At 50.9% G+C, this 24,214-nt stretch overlaps 2 protein-coding genes across 5 annotated transcripts in view; one reads left to right on the top strand and one right to left on the bottom strand.

Annotated features, from left to right (window-relative positions):
• LOC146623601 (ectonucleotide pyrophosphatase/phosphodiesterase family member 7) overlaps positions 1–5,825 on the top strand; it is a 10,512-nt gene extending 4,687 nt beyond the window's left edge. Inside the window, exons 2-5 of the mRNA XM_085366729.1 lie at positions 605–750; positions 4,203–4,826; positions 4,918–5,188; positions 5,653–5,825. Of these exons, the coding sequence (XP_085222855.1) occupies positions 605–750; positions 4,203–4,826; positions 4,918–5,188; positions 5,653–5,726 (1,115 nt within the window). The 3' untranslated portion in view covers positions 5,727–5,825. The remainder of the gene's footprint in view (positions 1–604; positions 751–4,202; positions 4,827–4,917; positions 5,189–5,652) is intronic.
• Positions 5,826–6,015: 190 nt separating this feature from the next.
• Positions 6,016–24,214, bottom strand: part of LOC146623600 (sodium bicarbonate cotransporter 3-like) — a 31,222-nt gene continuing 13,023 nt past the window's right edge. For 2 of the 4 annotated variants that reach the window (XM_085366726.1, XM_085366725.1), the window contains exons 2-26: positions 22,451–22,532; positions 21,180–21,320; positions 20,964–21,102; positions 20,419–20,579; positions 19,820–20,008; positions 17,863–18,204; positions 15,522–15,637; positions 13,403–13,560; positions 13,240–13,327; positions 12,567–12,713; positions 12,389–12,492; positions 12,067–12,241; positions 11,852–11,985; positions 11,003–11,248; positions 10,748–10,853; positions 10,461–10,622; positions 10,141–10,254; positions 9,584–9,745; positions 9,242–9,493; positions 9,094–9,162; positions 8,844–9,017; positions 8,638–8,766; positions 8,468–8,556; positions 8,285–8,389; positions 6,016–6,926 (exon numbers count right to left, since the gene is read on the bottom strand). In XM_085366726.1, the coding sequence (XP_085222852.1) occupies positions 6,845–6,926; positions 8,285–8,389; positions 8,468–8,556; positions 8,638–8,766; positions 8,844–9,017; positions 9,094–9,162; positions 9,242–9,493; positions 9,584–9,745; positions 10,141–10,254; positions 10,461–10,622; positions 10,748–10,853; positions 11,003–11,248; positions 11,852–11,985; positions 12,067–12,241; positions 12,389–12,492; positions 12,567–12,713; positions 13,240–13,327; positions 13,403–13,560; positions 15,522–15,637; positions 17,863–18,204; positions 19,820–20,008; positions 20,419–20,579; positions 20,964–21,102; positions 21,180–21,320; positions 22,451–22,532 (3,666 nt within the window). In that variant the 3' untranslated portion in view covers positions 6,016–6,844. The remainder of the gene's footprint in view (positions 6,927–8,284; positions 8,390–8,467; positions 8,557–8,637; positions 8,767–8,843; positions 9,018–9,093; positions 9,163–9,241; positions 9,494–9,583; positions 9,746–10,140; positions 10,255–10,460; positions 10,623–10,747; positions 10,854–11,002; positions 11,249–11,851; positions 11,986–12,066; positions 12,242–12,388; positions 12,493–12,566; positions 12,714–13,239; positions 13,328–13,402; positions 13,561–15,521; positions 15,638–17,862; positions 18,205–19,819; positions 20,009–20,418; positions 20,580–20,963; positions 21,103–21,179; positions 21,321–22,450; positions 22,533–24,214) is intronic. The other 2 variants (XM_085366727.1, XM_085366728.1) reach the window with 2 other exon arrangements.

Below are 24,214 nucleotides of genomic sequence, written 5' to 3'. Positions count from 1 at the left end.
ACGATGATGTTAACCAGCTGCTGACGCCGCCACACTTTCTGACATTCAACTTGAACCTTTTGCAGACTGTGTGTGACGCCCATCCCACGGTCTGGTCTGTTAGCTGTGCCTGGAGGACAGCCTGTGATGATGGGAGGAACATTCGCTAATGCATCTCCCTCGTGGCCTTTCAGCCAATAAAAGCTTCCTTATTGGTTTAGTTGGTGATACCTGCTGATTCAGCCTGCACAGTGTAGATCGGCTGTGCAGCACAAACATCTCTGCTTGCTTTGCTGCTTGTCCAGGATTCAAGCCTGTGACCTCATGCATTTATGTCTCAGAAGTTGCACATAGAGTAAAACACAGATGTGTGCAAATCCCTCCAGACAATCTGTAGATTATTTACCTCCTTACCTGTGGGGAAAGAAAGCGAAGGCCATGCACAACCTAAAATCTGGCTCAGCTTCTGTCGGCGTTTCACATCGTCTCCAACTCCTAAATAAAAAGATCACTAATATCCGACCTCTGATAGTCCCTCTCAAATAAAGGATCTTACTTTCTGTCTGCTTTCAGTTTCCAGAGCGGTGCAGTGAAATGTGCTAAAACCTTCCTGTGTGTTCGTTAGGCCGATGGGTGGAGGATCATGAAGTCGTCCATAACTTGATGTTCAACCAAGAGACGAACCTGAAAGTTCCTCACAAAGAGACGCTGAAAAGATCGGAGTGGTGGGACAACGGAGCTCTGCCGCTGTGGATCACCGCTCAGAACCAGGTGAGTCGGGGTGAAGGATGAGCTGCACTGACACAGGAGGACACTGTGGTTATTTTACCAAACACGCAGGAGACCACCAGATGTAGAAAGTAGACCACATCTAAAGGTGCGATTTCTATGTTTGTCTAATTCGAGGAAAAGTTGGATTCTTCAGGAACATCACTGATAAAAAACGGGAAACCAAGCTGGATGAAATCTGGCTGCTTCCTGTGAACGCGAGAGTGCTTCCAACTAGGCCTGGGCCATATTATACCGTTCACGGTAATACCGGTATAATGTTAGGCAACGATAGGAAAATGAAATATCGCGATAGAATGGGAGTAAAACGCGCATGCGCAGTGCCTTTGTTTTCATACGCACATGGCCGATTGTTGAGTGAAACAGATGAACCAGAATTGGTTTGTAAAAATGGTGCAACTTCAGTGATGTGGAACTGGTTTGGTGTTTGTCCGTCAGATACACAACAAAGCACATTTTTTTGCAGAACATGCAAGCGGCCGTCGTTATTGTCGTATTTGTGGGACTAAGATGCTCTTAAATCTGGGAGTAATCTGGGTCCTAAACTCCGTATACTTCAGGTCAAACAAACACTGCAGCATCACTTAGAGTTAAAAACTGTCTAAATTCTTTCATCTTTAATAAAACGATCAGCATTGCTGCTTTACCAGGTGTAACTATAAAGTTTAACTTCCAGGCATCCATGAAAACAAAATTTATTACATTTAACGGAGTTAGAAGTTAGCAGGAAGCTAGCGGAAGTTAGCTCGCTAGTAGGGTTGCCAACTCCCTGAAAAATAAATAAGGGACACCTCGTGGCCAGGGCCGGGTGACCCAGTTGTCTTCACCCTTCCCAGTGTGGTGAATTTTCTAGCTCTTTTTTTGTGTGTGAAATTATTTTTTTAACCATTTGACTTGAATTTGATTTAAGTAGATGTGTATTCTTTGTGATATGAACACATGTGAAACAAATGATCATTTAGCCATTTATTTTTAGCTCAAAATGACAACATTAACACATAAAACAGGTCTCTTTCTTAAACAGAAGCCTGTCATGCTTAACTTTTGAGAATATAAGTAAATCTTTCTTTAAAAGCACTCTGTCCTGCTTAACTTAAAATAATAGAAAACAATAGAAAGAAAAACATTCTTGTAACAGTGCACATTTAGTGCATTTAGTACAATTGGCTTCAGCTGAGGTATTATTTCAGCTTTTCTAATGCTAATCAGCTGCTCCTGTTTGTAAACCCGCTTGTTCCCATCAGTTGTTTATTACACAAAATAAATTATATTATCACACTTCTGGCCACATAGCGCTGATATTCACTGCACATGCCCATATTAACTTTTTCCAGCCAGGTGTTTTCCTTTTCCCATTCTTCCCTTTCTCTGAGGGGAACAAACATTGCTGCTCTAATGCTGGGCTCACACTGTGCGGTTTTTGGCCCATTTTGAGCCGATTTTTGAGTGATCGGACCGATTTTGGCCTTCATCGTGCGTCGTGTAGTATACGTGGGGTAACGAGAAGTGATTAACACCTCACGACCAGCTCCCGATCATCAATCGCTCGTGAGGGTGTCACCACAGGGGCTCACACTGCTCACGCGCAAACGTAAACGTTGGTGAAAAAGACGTTGCAGCACGGCTGTGCAGCGTGTGATCTGGACACAAGCGATGGAGGCACAACTTGTAGAACTTTGGAAAGCTCATCCGAGCCTTTTCGATGTGGCATCACAAAATTATCACGACCACAACAACCGTGAAAATAGTTGGATTTACTCTGCTGCTCAATCACAGCTGCCTGATCATGTTTTTCATTAGCAATTTAGCAAAGTTGATGGTGGTGGTGTGTCTGTGTGAGTGAAAGACAGAGAGAGAGCGCGACAGATTTTCTGTTATAACCTTCATGTTATGGAGGCACAGTGTGAGCACTCAGGTCGCATCAGAGCTTCGGGCGGTATAGTGTGAGAGTACATCGTGACATACGAACTTCTAACCCCTGCGAGTCAATCGTGCAGTTTGAGCAGGAGCTGAATAACGTGACTGAAAAAAAAATCGCACAGTGTCTGCCCAGCTTTAGGTGTACTGTCGTCCGAGACTTGCACCGCAGAGTCGGCGTTTGTTCCCCTGTTGGCCATGCTTCTTGTTGTGGTCATCTGTTGTCTTCCGGTATTTTCTCCGCAAGCGACCTTTCCTCGACCAATGAGATGAGCGGTAATCTGAATTGTCATAAGTGTGCTGTCAGCTCATTGGTCACAAAGCAGGAGAGGGGCTGGGAATTATGTTTTCAAACAAAGTGTTAATTCCATAAACATTTATAGACTACTTTTGATTCTCACTGTATTACGGGACAAAGTGCGTCCCTTATTAGCTCAATACGGGACGTGTACTTTTGTTTCGAAATACGGGACGATTCCGTATTTTAAGGGACGGTTGGCAACCCTACTCGCTAGTTTCGCTAGTTACCTAAGCATGATATAGCATGTTCTGACTGAGAGATTTCTGAAAAAAAATCAAACGTACAGCTCTGCTATCACTTCCAACATAAATGAAGACAGGAAACTAAACAGCAGTGACGTTTGTAGGGTTACTGAAGTTGGGCTAGCTGGTATATAATGATGTGCTACGTGATCGCTAGCGACACAGCTATGTTAGCATAACATAAACAGTGAAGCTGGAGGACGAACACTAACACTTTTCCACTTATAAAAGTTAACGTGAAGGTTCCTGATGGTTAGAGACAAATGCAATCGCATGGCAGGATGCTGTAAACGGACCAAACTTCAGTCAGGAGAACAACTGAGATAATCCATCCACAATACGAGGTTAGTCATTAATATACTGCAACAACATGGGAATAGAGCAGCTGCCAGAGAATTCAACATTAATGAATCAATGGTACAGAAGTGGAGGAAGCAAGAAGAATGAGTTTAATAAAGTTTGATTTATCTGACTGCTTTGTTTCGCTTAATGTGCCTTATAATCCCGTGCACCTTATGGTCCGAAAAATGCGTACTGCACACTGCAGTTTAATGTTGCAAAGCACCTCTTTTTAACTTCAGTGGATATTATACATGGTTATGCTCAGGATATGTCAGCCCATTTCTACTGGAAATGCCTTTTGGTTAAACTTTCAGCAAGGAATTTGCATTTGCACTGTTAAATTTTTATAAAGCTTTAATGTACATAAAAACCAGCTTCTTGTTTAAGTGAAAATAAATGGAAGGTTGTCTTTTTGCGCTAGTAATGTTGTGGAGTTGTATTTTGTCTCGCATCAATTATATCGTCGGTTATATCGTTATCGCAAATTTTCAAATATATATCGTGATAAATATTTTTGGCCATATCGCCCTGCTCTACTTCCAACACTTCTGGGCTGTTTGCAGCCATAACACGATCACAGAGCAGGAGTGCGATGTGGTGCTTACCATTCTGTTCAACTATTCTAATTTCAGGGTCTGAAAACAGCTTCCTTCTCCTTCCCCGGAGGCGGAGCCAACTACAGTGGCCAAGGGGTCAATCGAGTGCTACTGGAGGAGTCCGGCCACCCCGACGACAATGAGACCGAGTGGCGTCAGAAGATCGACACGGTGATGAGCTGGTTCTCCGAGGAGGACTTCCACCTGGTGACGCTGTACTACGGCGAGCCAGACAACGTGGGCCACGCCAAAGGGCCGGACACGCCGGACCGGAAAGAGATCATCCGTCAGATCGACCGCACCATCGGCTACTTGAAGGACGCTATCGATCGCCACAACCTGACCGACGGGCTGAATGTCATCATCACCTCTGACCACGGCATGACCACAGTAAAGAAGAAGCCGCAGGTAGACGAGGTCATCCTCAACAAATACCTGAATTTATTCGAGGTCGCTAAATTTGAAATTCTCGACTACGGTGGGTTTGGCATCCTGACGCCACGTCCGGGGAAGGAGCAGGAAGTTTTTGACGCCCTCTCCAACGTGCCCAATATCACAGTGTACAAGAAAAACGAGATTCCAGAAAGCTTCCATCTCGCCAAAAGTGAGCGTCTGCCTCCCATCGTGATCATCGCAGATCTGGGATTCAACCTGAACTCTGTAAGTACCCCAACGTTTTACCTCCAAGAACCAAGAGCAAAATTCAACAAATCTAGAGAACGTATATCGACTTCATATCGTTTCACACCAGAGATTCATCGTCTACGTGAATAAAGGTGACCACGGCTTCCATAACACTGAGATGGACATGAAGACCATCTTCAGGGCCTTCGGCCCGAGCTTCAAGAGGAGCTACCTGTCCGAGCCGTTCGACAGCATCCACATCTACCCTCTGATGTGCAAACTGCTGCAGATCCAACCAGCGCCGCACAACGGGTCCCTGAGCGTGACCGAGGACATGCTGCTCCCCACCACCACGGCCAAGCCTTCGCTCACAACGCCGCAAGGCTCTTTTACCACAGGTGCGTTGCCCTCGTCTGACGCTCTTCTAGAGTAGCGGTCTGTTATCCAAGGTTCAGGTAGACTCGTCTTTTAAGTCTGGCTTGAGTTCAGGGTCAGTTCACGTTCTCGCAGATCAACTCGCCACCTCACAACTTTTGAAGATGAAATAAATCATTTCATCTATAAAAAGGTAGAATTCTGTACATTGCTTACAGACCTGTCGTAAGTCCGTATCATTTGGTGCCATTGGTCGTCAGGCATTCACATTAAAAACTCTGGCTCCGCCCACTGCTCATCACCACTGATACAAGATGCTGAACCTACAGCCAGCTTTTGAAGGCGTCTCCAGTCCAATCAAAGAATTATTTCATATCATAAGTGAGAGTTTAATAAGACCAGGTAAAAACTAGCCTAGCTTAGCTTTCAGCTCTGAGTGCAGATCATGTGACGTGCACGTTAACCACGACGCTCCTTTCCTTTCCAGCTGGATCGCAGGGAGCTCGGCTGTCCGTGGCTCTGCTGCTGGCCATGCTGCTGTCCATGTTCGCCGTGCTGTAACTGGTCCAGGATCAGTTTGACCTACAGCTGGAGTCAGCGGTTTCCTCATTTACTTTCACTCTGAATGTTGTAACGTTTGCTTCTCCAATAAACATGAACAACGTGAACATTTTTAAAGGCTTATTTTCTGTTTCCTTTTTAACATGTTGTGTTTCACCTGATGTTCCTCTCGGAGGCGTTTCCGTTCGGTCAGACTGAACGCTGGTTGGACATTTTATCAGGTTGTGTCTGATACTGTGAGGACTGCGGGAGCCTCTGGTGGATGTGGAAGGAAATGCAGCTTTTGCATCAAATCTCTTTATTGTCAAATTGTTGAAATAAATCCATCAGAGATCAGCAGCGACTCCTGAAATGATGGAGACGACTAGAGGTCACGTGACTCGCTGTGATCGTCGCCACCAAACTGATTTATTAAACTTTACAAAGAAACTACGACAACAGCAGCTGTGACGTCATTCATTTTTCTGCTGTAGGCAACCAGGTGCTGTACAGAGACCGCGCACGCACACACACGCACACACAAACGCACGCGCGCGCGCGCACACGCACGCACGCACACACAAACGCACGCACGCACGCGCGCACACACACACGCACGCACACACACGCACACACACACACACACACACACACACACACACACACGCACACACGCACACACGCACACACGCACACACACACACACACACCCTAAATCAGCATGATGGGTTAAATTAAAACGTGTCGGCGCTTCGCCCGTTTCACGAACACTGAAACAAAAGTTCAAACCATGAAATTAAAATTTCTGACGACATCCGTCCGGAGACTCAGGCGGCTGTTTTTTTCCTCCTTTCTTTTTCAGTTTGACGCTTCGGCAGCCAATCACAGGCCGCCCGAGTTAAAAACACAAAAACGGCAGCAGAAGAAACCTGAGGAAGCCGTTTCCAGAAGTGGAGTCTCATGTTTCACCTTAAAACGATGAGAAAATAAAACGTTCGCCTCGTCCGAGACAACGCAGAGTCAGAAGTACGGCACGCTCAGGTGAAGCCCGATTGGTCCCCCCGCGACCTTTCGCCTCCCTCAGAGCACGCGGAGGAGCTGCAGCGCCCCCGCCTCACCCTCCTGCCCCGGGCGGTGGATCATAGCGACGTCTCGGCGTTCACGACTCTTTGCCCGTCCTCGTTCTCCACGTTTATCCGGACGCTCGGCAGCTTGTCGTGGCTGAAAGAGAACAGAAACTTTACTGGCACCAGAGTCAGACATGTCTTACAGACACGTTAAATTACTTCCACTTCCTGTAGTTTGGGGCTGTTCTGAGATCTGATTGTGCTCACAGCACAGGTGTGGCAGCAGCAGGTGGAGTGACGTCTCTGAGGTTTGGTTTGTGGCTCTGGGAGGAAGCTCGTCTCCGCTGTTCTGACCGAGCTGTCAGCGACTCGTTTTCATGTGTTTGAAGTTTATAATGAAAACTAAAAATAATCTGACATAAAGACCCTGAACGTGAAAATTAACAAAAAGTGGAAAACAGAAATCTTTGTCTACGTGGAAAAAAAAAATCATCTTCATGGAAACAGAGAGCAGGGACATGAATAAGCCGTGTTTATCGTGTCTAAAACATCCAGCCTGAAAACATCACAATTGCATTTTTTTTCTTACTCCACATCGTCCAGCCCTCCACAGCACAGACACGCCTGCCAGCGCTCACTTTTAATGGTTACAGGACTGCTGTTTAAGTCTGACGTCATCAGTCGTGTCCGGGTCCAGAGTCAAACAACACAGAGCTAAAAACTGTCTAAATTCTTTCATCTTTACTAAAATGATCAGCGTTGCTGCTTTACCAGGTGTAACAATTACGTTTAACATCCATGAAAACAGGATTTATTAAATTTAAAGGAGTTACAAGTTAACAGGAAGTTAGGTCGCTAGCTTCCACCTAAGCATGATATTGCATGTTCTGACTGAGAGATTTCTGAAACAATCCAAACGTACAGCTCTGCTATCACTTCAAACATAAATGAAGACAGGAAACTAAACAGCAGTGACGTTTGTAGGGTTACTGAAGTTGGGCTAGCTGCTATATAACGATATGCTACGTGATTGCTAGCGACACAGCTATGTTAGCATAAACACAGTGAAGCTGGAGGACGAACGTTAACTTTTTTCCACTTGATAAAAGTTAACGTGAAGGTTCCTCATGGTTAGAGACAAATGCAATCGCATGGCAGGATGCTGTAAACGGACCAAACTTCAGTCAGGAGAACAACTGAGATAATCCATCCACAATACGAGGTTAGTCATTAATGTACTGCTGCTGGGCTGGAGTTACATCGTGAGGTTTAAACACTGAGCTTTAAAACGATTAGCGGTAATGAACCGAGAGAGGCCGACACTGATCACTGTTTTTAGGGGCTTGTTGAGATTAAATACATACAAAATATTCGAACATGTTAAAAACACAACAGCCTTATTAAACGCAGAAGCAGGGTTCATACGTCATCACTTAAGGACATAAACACAGTGCAGAGAGAGCCAATCACAGAGCATCGCAGGTGATGTCGCTGGTGGTGAGGCAGGCGTACCTGAAGGTGCGCCTCAGAGCTTTGCTGCTGTCGGAGTTTTTGGAAACAGACTTCCAGATGCCGCTTTTGGCCATTTCATCAGAGATGTTCACCTCTGACGGGTCGCTGCTGAGTCAAACACACACACGTTAGCCTCTGCTGCAGAGTGCGCGCAGCCGTCAGCGTGCCTGAGTTCAGACCCACCGCTTTTTCAGGTTTTTGATGGGGAAATTGAGGACTCCTCTGTCGTACGGCAGCTCCTCCTCCACCTCCTCCAGCATCCGCCGAGCGTCCTGGACACACACACACACACACACGGTTGAGCCAATGAGGACACAGAAGCAGGGTCACGTGCACACACCAGCGCCCTTCACCTCCTTCTCCTTCTTCTTGTCGTCCTCCTTCTTCTTCTTGCTCTCAGGGATCAGGTCGTCCAGCCAGCTCAGCTCTCTCTTGGTGAAGCAGAAATCCAGAAGCTTCCGGATGAAAACCAGAGCGAGAACCTGCAGAACGCAGCAGGAGGTGAGTCCCCGCGTTACCAAGGAAACAAGGAGATGCAGTGTCTCTCAGTGCGTCTCACCATCATGGGGAAAATGACGGCGGCGGGCGAGGCTTTGATGGCCCACAGCGCGATGAGGCAGGACAGCTGCACCACGGTGAAGACGTGCACCTTCCACAGCGGCACGTAGCGCAGGTAGATCAGGTCGGGCTGGTGTTTGGCCGGCATGCCGAACAGTTTGATGCGGTCAAAGAGCTGTGGGACAGACAGACGCACGAGAGGTCAGACCAGCTTTAACGCCGCCATCGGCCGGACGGACGCAGAGACGTACCTGGATGCCTTTGAGCGAGGACACGCCCATGTAGAGGAACACGCCGTACAGGACGGGCATCGGGATGAACTGTAAAAGCAAAGAAGCGATCTGTGAAGGGAGCGAGGGAGCGAGGCGTGAACGCAGCACGCACCGTCTGACGACTCACCTTCAGGACGGAGGTCATGAACACGGAGCAGCCCATCAGGAAGAAGATCATGAAGCCGGTCACGCGCTGCTCTCTGATGCCGAGGAACTTGGGCTGCTCGCCGGGCGCCGCGCACTCCGACTCCAGCTTCAGGCTGTTGACGTGGGAGATTGAGAGCACCGTCGCCGCCACGAACCACGGCAGGCCCATGATGGAGCACACGCCCAGCATCACCGCCACCACCAGCAGGTCCAGATGATAGCCACACCCTTTCTGCAGCCCGCACACACACAAACACACACAGTGAGGTAAAGGTCGTCACCCCGCGGGGACGACGGCACGCGGCTTCACGTCAGTTCTGACCTTCAGCTTGTTTTCCTTCCTGTTGATGATGACGGCGGTGATCTGCTGGTCCATGAAGATGAGGATGGTGCAGAGCAGCGCGGGGACGGCGGCGGCCAGCAGCGTCCACCACGGGTTCGGGCCCAGCGGGGAAATCAGCCACCCCCGATTTTCAGACGTGGGCTGAAAGCAGCGCGAGACCGTTTCTACGGTAACCTCTGAGTGAGCATCGTGTCAGCAGGTGTGAGCCGACGGCGCCCACACGCTTGATGATTTTACACTTTTTGTAACATTAAATATGTTACATGTTACCACTTAATGTTTTCATAGTTAAACAGTTCAAAAGATCCGAACTGTGAAAGATGAAGAACGAATCCAAAGTTGAGACCTAAATGAGAACCGAACCCAGTGAACGACCTCTGACCTGTTATCACAGCGAGCTGCCGAGGGCCCTCGCTCAGTCTAAACCTCCCCCCAACATCCATCACTGAAGCTGGATTACATTATTACTGGAATAAAGGGCAAATGGCGCCCCCGCAGGCCGTTTGGACCTGCGCATGCTGAGAGGCGAGCGTTACCTTGAAGCGGTCAGGCACGTTGAGTTTGGGTGAAGGAACTCCCACCAGATAATCCACCAGCACCATGATCATGATGGTGAGGAAGACGGCGAAGTCGCTGATGGTCGATCGAACCTGCGGGCGGGAAACAGCATCGATATTTTCTTATCGAACGGTAAAGTGCGACGTCTCAGACCTCCAGCTCTGCACAAATATTAAACCGAGTGGTGATGTTTTCCTGTGGATCCAATAAATCCTTTATCTTCATCACACGTGAGAAACATTAAAGAGGACCGAGTCTGCGAGCACTCCATCGGCTCCTCTCTCAGGGTGTCACTGACCTTGGTGGGGAAGTAGCTCTTAGTCTTGAACTGCTTGAGGAAGGAGGAGAGGAAGAAGGTGGTGAAGAAGAGGATGATGGACCAGAAGAGGACGTCGGGGACGTAGGGACCGCTGTGGCTGCACGCCGGGCCGACCAGCTCCCCCATGAGTGCCTTGCACGTCTGTGGGGAGAGGGAAGCGTCAGCCGCAGTTCCTCTGATGACCAGCAGAGGCTGCTGCTCGTTTGTTCTGACTGAAAGGCGCCGCTGACGGCAGCGTCAGACAGCAAACAAAGTTTATTTCTTACCTTCGAGCTCAGCTGATCCCAGGTGATGTTTTCTGGGGTCACGTTCTTTTTGCTCCACACACCCAGGACTTCGGCCGAGGCGTTGGCGGGTGGAGCACACTGACATCTGAAACAGAGCAGCAGCGCTCACGTCAACTCGGAGCTAAATGACCACTTCACCCTCTTAGCTCCAACCGTGGGAGCACCGGCCCGGGATTCTGGCCCCGAGCAGATTCCAGCTGAAACGACCACGGTGACGTCGGACAGTCGCCTCACCTGTAGAAGGTCAGGTTGTCCAGCTGGTTGTGCATGTTGATGGGGTAGAGCTCCCCGAGGTGGACCAGCTTCTCCAGCGCCTCGTAGATGAAGATGATGCAGATGAGCGCGGCGAAGGCCTCCTCTGTGAAGCGGGTGATGTAGCAGACCAGAGAGCTGGCGTCCGTGGCGACCAGCAGCAGGCACAGGAAGGCGGTCCAGAGTCCGATGCTGGTCCTCAGGTGCAGGTAGGACAGATGGTACTGACTGAGGATGGGAAGGAAAGGAGGTCAAAGGTCAGCCGAGGGCACTTCTGTAGGCTCGCTCTCTCTAACCCAGCAGACATCCCTGCAATAACTGATGTCACACCTCCTGAGCGCCGCTTTGTTTGAAGCTCTCCTGACCTCTACGTGACCCCGACAAACGCCCTATAGCATCGACACGTGATCCCAAACCCTACAGCGGCTCCGCGACACGTCACTTCCTCCTGAAGCCATAGAGACTTCTAAAGACGGCAGAGACGTCGTTGCTTTGTTTATCCTCCGGATCAGCTTTTTCAATCTCGCCACGAAGCAGGAAGGTTTCAGACTGAAACACTGAGGTGAAGCTCGATTAACAGACGGTTTGTGACTGCTGCAGTTTAAACGCTTCCTGTTCTGGCTCACCTTTAAACAGCTTCTCTGCTCTCCGTGACAAACATGGATGATGTAATCCAGATGAAAATGGAGCAGGTTAAAAAAAACGAGGCTTTTATGCAACTGTTTTTTCTCTCTGCTCAGCAGCCCGCTGTGATGTCATCACAACCTGAACAGCCAATGGGAGCAAAGCTTTCATGCAAACCTGTCTGGCCGCTCTTGGGTCACGACTCACCTGCAGAACTTGAAGAGGATCTTCTCAAAGACCAGCACCGGGCCCGTGCTGCCCAGGATGGTGAGAGGCTGCCCGGCGAACAGAGAGTAGGCCACGCCCGTCAGAGACGCGCCAAACAGCGACTCAATGGCACTCTATCAGAGAGAGAGAGAGAGGGGAGTAACACCCGGATGCACCAATCAGGGCCCAGGATGAGCTCACACAGGGGTTCTTACTATGCTCCCTTTGGTGGCCTCCCCGAGCAGACCTCCGAAGGTGATGACGGGCGACATGCAGGCGCAGTACAGGAAGAGGATGGAGGCCAGGCACTGCAGGCTCACGGCGTCTCTGATGTCGCTCCAGTAGAACGGCGCCTTCCTCCGAACGTCGTTCACCAAACCGCCAAAAATCCTGTGGGACACACGAGGGATTCCCCGTCATTCCCAACACACAGCGAGCCAGGACTCGGCAGCGGAATAATCCCACGTTCAACACGTTTCCTGTTTTAATTTGAAAATCTCCTCGCAGTATTTATTAATATTGCTGAGCTTCACTCACCTCCCCGTCCTCTGCAGCTCTGGTCCCGCGTGATGCTCCGCCTCCTTGCCCATCTCAGAGCTGTGGGCGGAGCCATTGGGGAAGGACGCTATCTTTCTCTTCTCCTGCGGAGACAGACGGGGGCGGGGACGTCACTTCTGAGAGATCAGAGCTGGCGTGGCGGGTTCGGATCTTTTACCTGAGACGGGACGCTCTTCGGGGGCTCGATGCGGATGCTGGGGTCCCATTCTCCCGGCGGCAGCACGGTGACCTGATCCAGGAACTCGTCGATCCCCGACAGCAGGTCGTTGCGGTCCCTCGCCTTGTACGCCACGTCGTGGAAAACCTGCAGCAGAGCCGCCACACGTCAACAACTTTTTGTCTGCGCTTCAAACGAGATTACGCCTCCTGAAGCTTTTTCACGAGCACGCCGTCACACTGACACGTCTGTGTCTGCAGAGGCGGGAACAACGTCAGCAGCAACCACAGACACACAACAGGTAAACACAGCCGGCTGAAACGCAGCGCGGTGAGCCTTCATCGTCCCACACGGCCTCTAAACACCATCATCAGCTGCAGACCTGCAGCTCTCCGTCACGCTGCACGCTCAGTGCAAACAAGCGTGTGATGATCAGCGTGCTCCAGCTGACCTCGCTGCTTCTACAGACACGCGCCGTCACTGAGCCGTTCACCTTTAAACTATCAGGACGCGAGGAGGCGACCAAACCGGGTGACCATGGAGACTTCCTGCCTGAGTCTGCTGCCAGTCTGGGCGTAGTTTAACCCCAAACACACACACAGGCTCACTCTGGGCTTCAGACGCCATCCTTACATCTATTCCTGTAATGTCTGTGTGTGAAAGCGTCGCTCACCTCGTCTGTCATCAGTGTGGCGATGGAGCGCCCGATCTCGTGGTACTGCGGACCTTTTCCAAACGGACCGAGCAGCAGGAAGAGAAACCTGCAGGGACAGGAAGTCTGTCAGCAGAGGAAACGCACGGAACGGCGTGCCGAGGGCGGCTCGGTCGCGGCTTACCTGGTGGGCACCGGGACTTCGGTGAGGCCGGTCAGCAGCACGGCGGGGCAGAGCCGGACGAAGGCGATGATGGGCCGCTCCAGGAAGTCCACTTCACCCACCAGGACGTTGGAGGCCTCGGCTCCGTGAGGAATCTTCTTCATGAAGTTCATGTCCACCTGACACACACACACACACACACACACACACACACACACACACACACACACACACACACACAGTGTTCGTTTTATTTTGTAGTTCCTCGTTGGTTTCACTTCCTGGTCTAGGACCTCTGTGATCCTCGCTGCAGGCTGCCTGAGCCACAGCAGTGGATCAGCTGCCTGCAGCTCATTTTTACACCTGACAGACAGGAAGCAGCTGAATGCACAGACTTCACCTTTGACCTCCACGGGAAACATCATGAGGTGAAGCAAAGATGTGGAAAAAAAAAGCTCAAAGTTTCACATCAACGACTGAAACATGAAAACTGCTTTTACACGTTTAACTGTGAGATGAGACCTGCAGTGAGCCTGGAGGAGGAGGAGGGGCAGATGGAGGAGGAGGAGGAGGAGGGGCAGATGGAGGAGTGAACAGATCCACGAGTTTGTCATGGATCTGAGTTCCTGTGTAAATAAAGTTCGATTGAATAAATCAATAAAAACATTTTTCCATCCAACACTGAAACAGCTGATGGTCACAGAACGCCACAGACAGCCAATCACAGAGCACCACCACGATGAGTCACAGCACAGGCTACACTGATTGGCCGAGGGCCGGCGACTGACATGCGACTTACTGCGGGCTTCCTGCTGGCCGCTGGCAGCAAACAAACGCAGTCGCAGTCCTGCTGGGAAACACAACACAGCTTCTGATTGGCTCGTTCGGGGACTCGCCGTCACGTGACCGAAAGCTCAGGTTCTGTTTGCACCTGGAGGCAGGTGTGGCTGCACAGCTGGATGCTCACTGGATGGTTTTAAGACCAAAGTCTTTGGAGTTTGAGCTCCATCGTCCAATAGCGTCACAGACTGAAGCAGGAAGTGGAATTCATCTCTGTGTTGTGGATTTTCTGCTGTGACGGACCAAGTCTCCTGATTTCATCCTTAATGTAAGCAGATACCCGATGACCTGCTGAACCACGGACGCAACGATCCGATGCTTGGATCGGACATCAGGCCGATCCCGACGCAGAGTCTGATCTACTTGATTCAGATCTGCGCAGAGTTGATCAAATCTGCATTCGATTTACACTTTCGTCTCCAACACTTTGCAAAAGCAAACGGATGTTCTGCTGTGCAGGAACGCCTCGTGCTGCCTTTCAGCGCATTACTGTGCACGTTAATCTGCGACGATGTCGTTGTGTTCGTTCGCGGCGTGGAGGAAGCAGGTGGCAGGTTCCTCCACCCACAGCTTCTCTTTCATGTGTGAAAGTCAAACATAAACCACTGAATTAAAGCGACCCGTCCATGAGGTCACTCGGGACCATCACAGCTTTAATTCTGCAGGTTATGCCTACGACTCGAGGAGTGGAGGCTCGGTGACAGTCAGTTTAGACTCCGCCACATTGGCAGGTTACTGTGGGAACCTGCCCTGAGCTGCGAGGCCACCGTGTAACCTGGATTTAGTTCTGACGTAGCGCCAGCCTCAGATTTCCGGGTGTCGGAGCTAAAAACGTGTTTTTAACCCTTCAGAAGTTTCATGTGGTCATTTCCTGTGCAGCTCTGTGCACTTAAAGGGCCGGACCTCTGAAGACGCTCACCGTCTGAAGGTAAACATCTCTGATTGGGTCAGAGACTCACAGACTGAACGTTTCATCCATCTCGGTGCTTCTGACATTTATTAGTTTTAAACATTAGTGCATCTGTCGCAGTGCGTCTGATAGGCGGAGCAGCGTCAGGGTGGAGCCTCCTACACCCACCAGCCCACAGCTCAGGGATGTTTCAGTCCCATCTGAACACCAGCTGATGTGTGAGGCTTCATGTAGCTGGCAGGGGTCAGAGGTCACAGTGGTGCAGCTCTGACCTCTCATCATTAAAGCATCTCTCACCTCCCTGAAGCTCCAAACATTGGAAAGCTGCAGGGAGCAGCAGCCGACCTATAAACCACCCAACCTGCGTGTGAGGCGGAGCCCCGCGTTTACCTTGCTGAAGTCCACCGTGCTGTTCTCCCGGCTGCCGCTGCCGCCGTTGCCGCGACTCTCGGCGTTTTTGTTGTCGTCGAGGTTTCCGGGGGCCGACTGAGGCGACGCCAGCAGACCTGCAGAGCCACAAAGACCACAGAGTCACACGCAACATCTGCAGCAGCTGTCTGCAAACACACAGCCGTGTTACTGACACACGTGACATCACCGCCTCCTGACCCGCGGAGTTCAGTCTCAGAATGCGATTCCTGCTCGCTCACGCTGAAGCCGAGCGCGGTGCGGGCAGTGACGCGGTTTCCTCGGTTACATCATTGTTAGTCGGTGCGCAGCACGCCTGTGGTCACAGAGCGCCGCGCAGCAGAGTCTCGGCTCCACGAACGCGGTCAGCACAAATCAGCTTCACGTCAGCTTTTCACGCTTCAGCACCTGAACAGAGTGATGAGTCGGTGGTCAGGTGATCGAGCGTCAGCGAGTTTTGATTCTTTCACGGATCATTAATGAACAGGAAGTGCCGGGAGTCACTCGAGCGTCCAGAGTTCTCTGCCGCAGAAACACCGCGACGCAGCAGAGAAAACAAGCCGACCTGCTGGGATGCATTTTAATAAATCATCCGTTTCCACTGCTGATGACTTGCCCCTGGACCTGCATGCCTCTGCCCCCTCCAGCCTGTGTTGACTGTCTGCGGGACGTTAAAGCCTGGCTGTGGCATAATGTTCGCACCCCAAATGAAAATAAAACAGAAATGACAGCTTTAGAGGCGACAGCCCTCTGGGCCAGCCGGCCCTCTCGCACTGTCAGGAACACTGGAGTATGTTTGGATAGCTCCCTCAAATTAGAGAAGCACTAGTTTCTATCAGTAGGGCGGCTCGATTATGGCAAAAATGATCATCACGATTATTTTCACTGACATTGAGATCTCGATTATTTGACGATATTTATTTAATAACAATGTGTTGAATAATGACTTTTAAAAAATAATATAAAATAGTGCAAATGTTTGCAATATAAAAATAAATGAAAAATGTAAACATCTGTGTTTCGTGAACTTTGCAGTGTTGCTCTGTGGTGCAGCTACACCGTAGCAAAGTTCACACACTGTGTCCACTTGATCCACGTCTGACTGAACCTGTAATGTTTCCACACCACTGAAGGTTTTTACCTCTTTTCAACCAGCGGCCGTCACTCTCCTCTCCAAATAACTTCTGCTGAGCTTCCCTCTTAATTGTTGTGACGCGTGTTCGAAACGCAGAGAGGTGCGCTCGATTTGCCACACGGAGCAGCGCGAGAGTAAAGCACGAGGGAGGGGCTAATAATCGGCTCAGTCATCTTTAATAATCGTTGAAAGCCCAGATCGTAATGAGATTAAAATTCGATTAACTGAGCAGCCCTAGCATCAGCTACACCAAAGTGCCAAAGCAAAGCGCCACGTCCCACTGAAAGACTTTTCCCCGCTCTCAGCACTTCTGGACTGGCCTCCCACTCTCTCCTTCAGCAGTCGCTTCAAAATGCTGCTGCGCGCCTCTGAACCGGCATCAGAAGGTACGATCACATCACTGCAGTCCCAGCTAGCTTACACTGGCTCCCCGTTAAATACGGGATTGATTTTAATTTCTCTTGCACACTTTTAAAATTTGAAATAACCTGGCGCCTAGCTACCTAACTGATCTCCTCCACTCGTACAACGCCAGGAGAGCACTAAGATCGAGCTGCTGATCGATGGTCTTCTAAGATGTGCTATAGCAATAAACTTTCATTTGACCGCGCTTCTGACGGCGACACAGACGGTGAACAAGTTTACAATACAAGGAAACATGTAGTTTTTGGTGGGTTTTGTTTTTTTGTGTAGTAAGACCACAAAAGTTCAGACGTCCTGATTTCCAGATCTTTAATGTTTCATAAAGGAGGGAAATGGACTCAGATCGGACCCGAGCCGCCTGTCAGAGCGAGGGAAACAAACAGGAAACAAACATGCAGACTCTAAGTCGCTGCAGCTAACAGCTAACAGCCTGCTAATGACAGGCAGCCGCCTGATTCCTTTCTGATTGGCTGAAAACAACATCTGAGGCGCTTCACGTGTGACCAGAGGCCGGTTTGTTAACTCCAGCAGGCTCGGACAGGCGGCTGTACGACACTGCAGGTCCAACATTCACGCAGCTCAGTCTCCAACAGATGGACGGCAGCAAAATAAACCAAAAACATGCAAAATAACCCCGCCCCCAAATAAGCTGCCAGTCTGCCAACATTCGTCCAATCATCCGCCTCCAGCTTCATCAGCACGTTAGCGGGCATGCTTCAGTGTCAGAGCGTGGAAACGGCCGGAGGAAAGCCGTGCCGTATTTGCCTGTTTGGGGAACCACGTCGTCTTCATCTCCCAGGTGGAACATCTCCTCCTCCTCCTCTTCTGGGGGGTGCACCACCACCTTGGGGAGCCCCACGGGAGCAGAGGAGCGGCGTGGAGAGCCACCGGGGACGGGAAGGGCGAGTCCGTGAGGCTGGCTGGGTTCGGAGAGGTGACGGCCGTAACGATACAGAGAGAGGTCGGTCTGTGACGAGGAGGCGGAGCCGGGGAGGAGGTGCCCGAACGGGCCTGGGGTCCTCGCAGAGGGGGGTAGGGTGGAGAGGTCGAAGGAGCCCATGGAGCAACGACGGAGGAGAGAGAGACGAGAGGAGGACAGACCCTCCCCTGAGGAGGAAGAGGAGGAGAAAGATCATGATGATGAAGAAGGAAACACCAAGCCAGCGTGCATGGATCAGTGAGTTAGGACGCACGTCACACCAACATCGGCCTTCTAAAGCTAAACCTTCCTCCACCAATCACGAAGCTCCGCCTTTTCTTTACGCCTACCATCAAATCCAAGACATCTGGATCGGTCCGGGACCAATTCAATTCAGTTTGATTTACACAGCAGCAAAACCTCAGGGCGCGTTTTATTAGAACCAAGTCCTGCTAGTCCTGAACGAGCCACAGCAGCTTCATGCAGAGCGGTCTGTGCCGGTTCTCGGTTGTGCCGGTTCTCGGTTGTCCCGGTCGTCCGAAGTGCTCAAGCGGAGGGCAGCCGGACGACTTCTGGGTTCTGGACGATGTTTCGCCTCCATCTGAGGGCGTCTCAGGTATCGCACCTGTACAGGGGTGGTCACTTTGTAGGCGGTAGGACATTTGGGCGTCGCTGCCTCACCCTCCCATCGTGTCAGTTGGACACAGAAGTCGTCCGGCTGCCTCCGGACCCGAGGGACAGTCACCAAGCTAGGATGAACCTGGCGCTTTCAGCCTGTTTGAAAAGTTTAAGAAGCAAACACTTTCTGTCTTTTAGTTACAGTCTTTGTTCAGGTAAAGGCAGCAGGAGGGCCACCCTCGCTCTAACTACCCGTCTGCAGTGAACACGCCAATTACTGAATGTTTACTCCATCACATGCAGGAAGAGCTGCTGTAACTGGGCATCAGCCCACTCAGTCCACTGTGGTGGAGAGCAGAGGAAACACACCGAGCCGGGAGCGTCGTGCTGGAGGCGATGACCTCGTGAAGCTGATTACAGCTGCAGTCAAAGTCTGACCCTGAGCTCTGCTCTGATGTCTTCAGCTTTATAAACTGTAGGAAAGAGTCAATCTGAAGAAAAGCTCCTGAACGAACGAGCAAACGGTAAAAGCTGCAGCTGATCGGTCACGTAGGTCACACGCACGTCAGACGGCTCAGCGCCTGCAGACGGCGTTCGGCCCGAGCAGCATTAAAACATTCCTCTCTCACAAACAGGATCCAGGAGTGCGGATATGAAAACGCCGACTTCGCTCATGCTGTTAGCTGGTTATTAGCTCAGCGAGTCAGCGGGTCCGGCCAGGTCAGGGAGTCCCGGTCAATAATAAACAGGGTGAGGTCACAGCAGCTCAGGTACGGGCAGGTGAGAAACCAACCGGAGCCATCACTCATCACAATCACTCAAAAACCACGGCAACGGCACCATGCAGCAATACGAGACCCGTCGTCTTGTTACCCCTTTACCTCGACCAATCAGGACGGACAGACTCTACATTCTGCCCGACAACAGAGACAAAGAACTATGAACTATGAAAGAAAACAGTGCATTACTTAGTAAAGAACTCGTAAACCTACCGCCACGCTGGTTTGCAGCGTGCCGCCGACCCGCTGAGGTCATTTAGACCCCCCCGGTTTTTAAACAGTGCAGAACTAAACCCTGCAGAGCCCGAGCAGTGCCAGAGGTCAGGAGGGGTCAACCTGAACTGGCCTCCTGCAGCTCGTCTCCTGACCTGCAGGTGCGAGGATGACAAGAGCGCTGAGGTCTCACCGTTGCGTTCCAGTAAGTTTGGCTCCGAGTATTTCTTGCCTATGTCGGCAAAGGATCGGACCAGCGGGATGCGGTTGCTCAGCTTCTTCTCATTCTGATGGTGGTGGCGCCTCAGCATGGCCTCCCTCACCTTCTCCTGCGCGCCCTCCTCCAGCTGACCGGACGCCAGCATGCTGTCAATCACCATGTCTGCGAGGAAGGAGGACAAGAGGTCAGCTGATGGACACAAACGCACTGCAGGTTTATGTTCTGAGGAGGAAATGAAAGGCGTGCAGCAGAATCATTTATCAAACGCCTTCGCAGCAGCCTTTCACTTCCTCTTCTCTCTGAAACAAGACGTCAGAACTCGCCCTGAATACCAACTTTCTAGAGATTGGCTGATGCCTGGAAGCCTGCTGAGGGGCAGCTTATACCAGCAGGAGGAAACCAGAGAGCTGCGCTTTCATCGTGGCGCTCTTCGTCTCCAGCAGCTGATCCAAACTAGATTTAGAGCTCAAGTGTGGTTTTAGCACGTTCCGACCTCCTCTAGATTTAAACACAAAGGTCGTTTTTGGAGCAGCGTATCGAGTGATGGGACGAGTTCCCGACGGCGCTCTGACCTGCGATCTCCTCGATGGAGCCGGCTCTCATGTCGAGCAGCACGGTGCCGTTCAGGATGCAGGAGCGCAGCTCGAACAGGCTGTGCAGTGACAGCGTCGCCACGTAGGGTTTGCTCCAGCGCTCGCCGCCGTCCTCAACGTCCTCCTCAAACTTCAGCCACCTGAACAAACACACACACAGCCGAGTGTTGACATTTGAAGAACGCCAGGCGTCTGATTCGTGCTAATGCTATAATGCTACACTAATGTGGGCTGATCCACTTTGCTCTGCTGAGTAAATAAGTTAATCTGAAGGTTTCCAAACCACACGACTCGGCACGCCTTCATCGGTTTCCTCTCAAATCCAGTGAGGCTCGTCTTCCTCGTCCTCACAGCGCTCTGCAGAGTCTGGATTAGAGAGGAAACCTCTTTAACCCGAGTCAGAAACGCTGAACAAACCAGGCCTCGCCCCTGCACGGCGGGAGGATCGCTCCTCACAGCTCTGCAGCGTTATTGGAAAGATTAACGTCTGAACGCAAAGCAGAGAAAGAGCATAAGCGCCCTGCCTGGCCGTCTCCTTCCACTCCTGCATGGCTCCGTCTTTGAAGGCGAGCTCATCCAGCTCGGTGAACAGGTCGTGGGGGATGTGCTCCTCGTCGTCGTCCTCGGTGCCGAGGATGAACTGGACCCTCTGAGACGGCGTGTCTGCGGGGACACAAACGCTTCAGCACGCCGCCGTCCTACAGCTGGCCCGTGTTTGTTTATCCTCGTTCAAACCTGACCGTATGACGGCGACTCTCGCCCGTCCTCCCGATCCGAGCGCTCTCTGCGCTTCCTGTGATGTCGATGTCCGCGGTGACGGTGTCTTCTCCGGCTCTGGCGGCCCAGCGGAACGTGCACGCCAACGTACACCGCCCTGTGACCTGACGGAGAGAAGCAGAGGGGTCACATGAGTTTGTTCTACACCTCCAGTGATAACAGAACGCTGGAAACAAACACGTGAGGGAAACACTGAAGGCGCTGCTAACACGGGAGGCGTGCTGCACAGCTCGCACTGCACGCTCCGTTTCTCCTTACCTCAGTAACGTTCATCGGATTTTCTCTGGCTGCGTGTCGACCTCTCACTCAGTTGTTTGTTTAAAACAGGACTGTAATAAACTAGTAATAACATGGAAACAACCTACAGCGTCTAACGAGATGTGAACTGAAGCTCCGTTTGAGTTAAAGATGCTTCTTGTAATTACCGTGACCTCACTATTTGTGTTTCCCTGCAGGGCCTTTCAGAGGTTTCCGGGAGGCTCGGGACTCAAACTGCACGGTTGTTGGAAATCGTTTGATTTGATGCCGTTTTTGGCAAATTGTGCACAAAAATAATTATTTTTGTTTTTTCCTGCAGTTTATAAAAATTGCTGCATCTCAAAAATGAAACTAAGAAGACAAAATCCATTTCCTGCGGTTTGAAACTATTTCATGCAACGTTTTGCATTTACAGTTTTGAGGGATTCACCTCTGAAATATCTGTAAAAAAACAGTTTCTGTAGTTAATTGCACCGTTTTGCAGCTTCTGTGGACTTCATGCACACACATGATGAAACTCTGGGATATAACGGTTGCACTGATGGCACTACGGCAGGTACAAACATACAGAGAAGCTGGGCTTCAAAGGGTTAACGACTTAGCTGAAAATGACAGGAGCTGCAGCACAAGCACCACACGGGGGTTCGTACGTGCCTTAGTTCCTCTTTCTGAACACGCCACCTCACAATAAGAGCTGAGGTCACGTGAGTCACACTCCATGTTTGGCGTGTACACGTCACGAGATTTCATTTCCACTTTTTCTGCAGAAATGACGTCGACACACTGCAGACTGTTTACGGCTGTTTCCAAGTTTGACATAATTCTTTCTGAAATATTTTAAATCATCATTTTCTCGAGCCTCAGGCTGTGTGTGTGTGTGTGTGTGTGTAAATGCGGGCTGAGTCATTTTGTTACTGTGTGTTTGACTGTAAACACACACTGAGGCACCTTTGTGTGTGTCGGTGTATAAACTCACTCTCCAGTTCCTCTTTCTCAAAGTTGGTGTAAAGGGTGGAGCTGGTCTTGCCCTGGTCCAGCACGGCCTCCTCGTCGTTCCCCTGCAGAACACACACAGACCCACAGGTGACCTGAGAGTGGGTTTAAACGAGTGTTTATCAAACTCATTTTCCAACTCTGTGTAAACACGGTCGCGTCTGCCTCAAAACAACGGCGAGGCTTTGGAGACAGACCGTGAGTGACGTGAGGACGGCTGCTGAGGTCACGGCGTGTTAGTTGGCACCGGGAGGCCGGCAGAGTCATCGCAATCACAGCGTCTGCAGCTTTAAACACCGACACGCCTCCACCAAAATCGGCTGCAGATTACGCCTCGCCACTCAAATCAATCACCAAACAATGTCACAGTGAACGGGCAGGAAGTTACTGTCAGCCAAGGAGTCTGGCTCCGCCCACAGCTGATGGGAATGCGTGACTAACTGTACAACAGGAAGTGGAGCAACAGCTGGACATCAGTAGGGTGAGATGGAGACAAACACAAAACAAAAAAAACCAGGAAAGAAGAGGACGCGTACCCGCGTACGCTAAACTGAGCGTGCTCCACTAACCATAATGACCTATGTCAACCGCCCCGAGAGAGAGACACACACACAAGTTTGATGTTGGTGTGTCAAACAGGAAGTGCAGCTCCACACTGGCTGCTTTTTAACAACCAGCTGTCTGTTTGCAGAGCAGCACATCACACACACGCACACACGCGCACACACACGCACGCGCACACACGCACGCACACAGTCATAAAAGCAGCAGCTGCTTGAGTTCGACCTCTTTGGAAAACGTTCCCGCTCAGCAGCATCTCTCCGTCTGCACGTCGGAGCTCCTGACACTCACCCCGAGCTGATCTCAGGTATACGAGCTCCGCTGAGCCGTCTGTGTGAGGTTGGGCTCATTTTGGCCTCCCAACAATCATTCCTGCTGCAAAGCTCGCACTTCTGTCTCACGCTGCCTTTGGCAGAAAGCTTAAACTCGCCCTTCAGTTCAGCTCGTTCATCCCAATAATGATGAAGAATCTCTGAAGCGAGCACGTGCTCGCAGAGCGAGCCAGGAGACCGAAGGAAACCCTGCAGGTGACCTTCCCCACAGCTCACGACCCGGCAGAGTCCTCACCACGGCGGGTCGATGCACGCCCGCATCACTGTGGATCTGTTACATCACTCATCGACACAGAGACCTTCCTCTGTTTAATGAACCGACCCAGAGACACTCAGACCGCAGACGCTTCAAAACACCGCCGAGTTCTGTCAGTGATTAATCGTCACTAGCGAACGATCACACAGTTTGACAGTTAGCCCCGCCCCTCCTCATCACGTCTGAGAACAGCGAAGCTGCGCCTCTGTAGTTTCACAGACAGGTCTGGGCACGCTGCAGACTCCTAGAATAAAGTTGAAGATCGTTTGTCTCTCATGTGCCTGCATTTGTGTGTGCGTCGGCCCACAGGAAGCGCACACACGTGGACTCTTCTTCTCTTTCACAACATCTGAGAAGCTACGAAACTCTCAGAGCTGCTTCTGGGAAGTGAACCGAGGGGGGGGGGGGGGGGGGGGGGGGGTGTGTCAGGTGTGTTCATTTACAGGCTCGGCTGCAAAGTTGACCTCAGCTGACAAATATACACTCGCCGGCCACATTATTAGTTACACTATACTCGTGCTCCTCAGAGACTGGTCCACGTCGATATGACATCATCGCACAGCTGTTGCAACATCCATCAGCTGGCCTGATCAGAGTT

This window comes from Diplotaxodon limnothrissa, linkage group LG11 (genome assembly GCF_057381915.1).
Source record: "Diplotaxodon limnothrissa isolate DT_005_m linkage group LG11, D_limnothrissa_male_GT1.1, whole genome shotgun sequence".
Classification (NCBI taxonomy): Eukaryota; Metazoa; Chordata; class Actinopteri; order Cichliformes; family Cichlidae; genus Diplotaxodon; species Diplotaxodon limnothrissa.
Note: the sequence above shows the minus strand (reverse complement) of the source record. Positions and strands in the feature narration are given on the sequence as shown.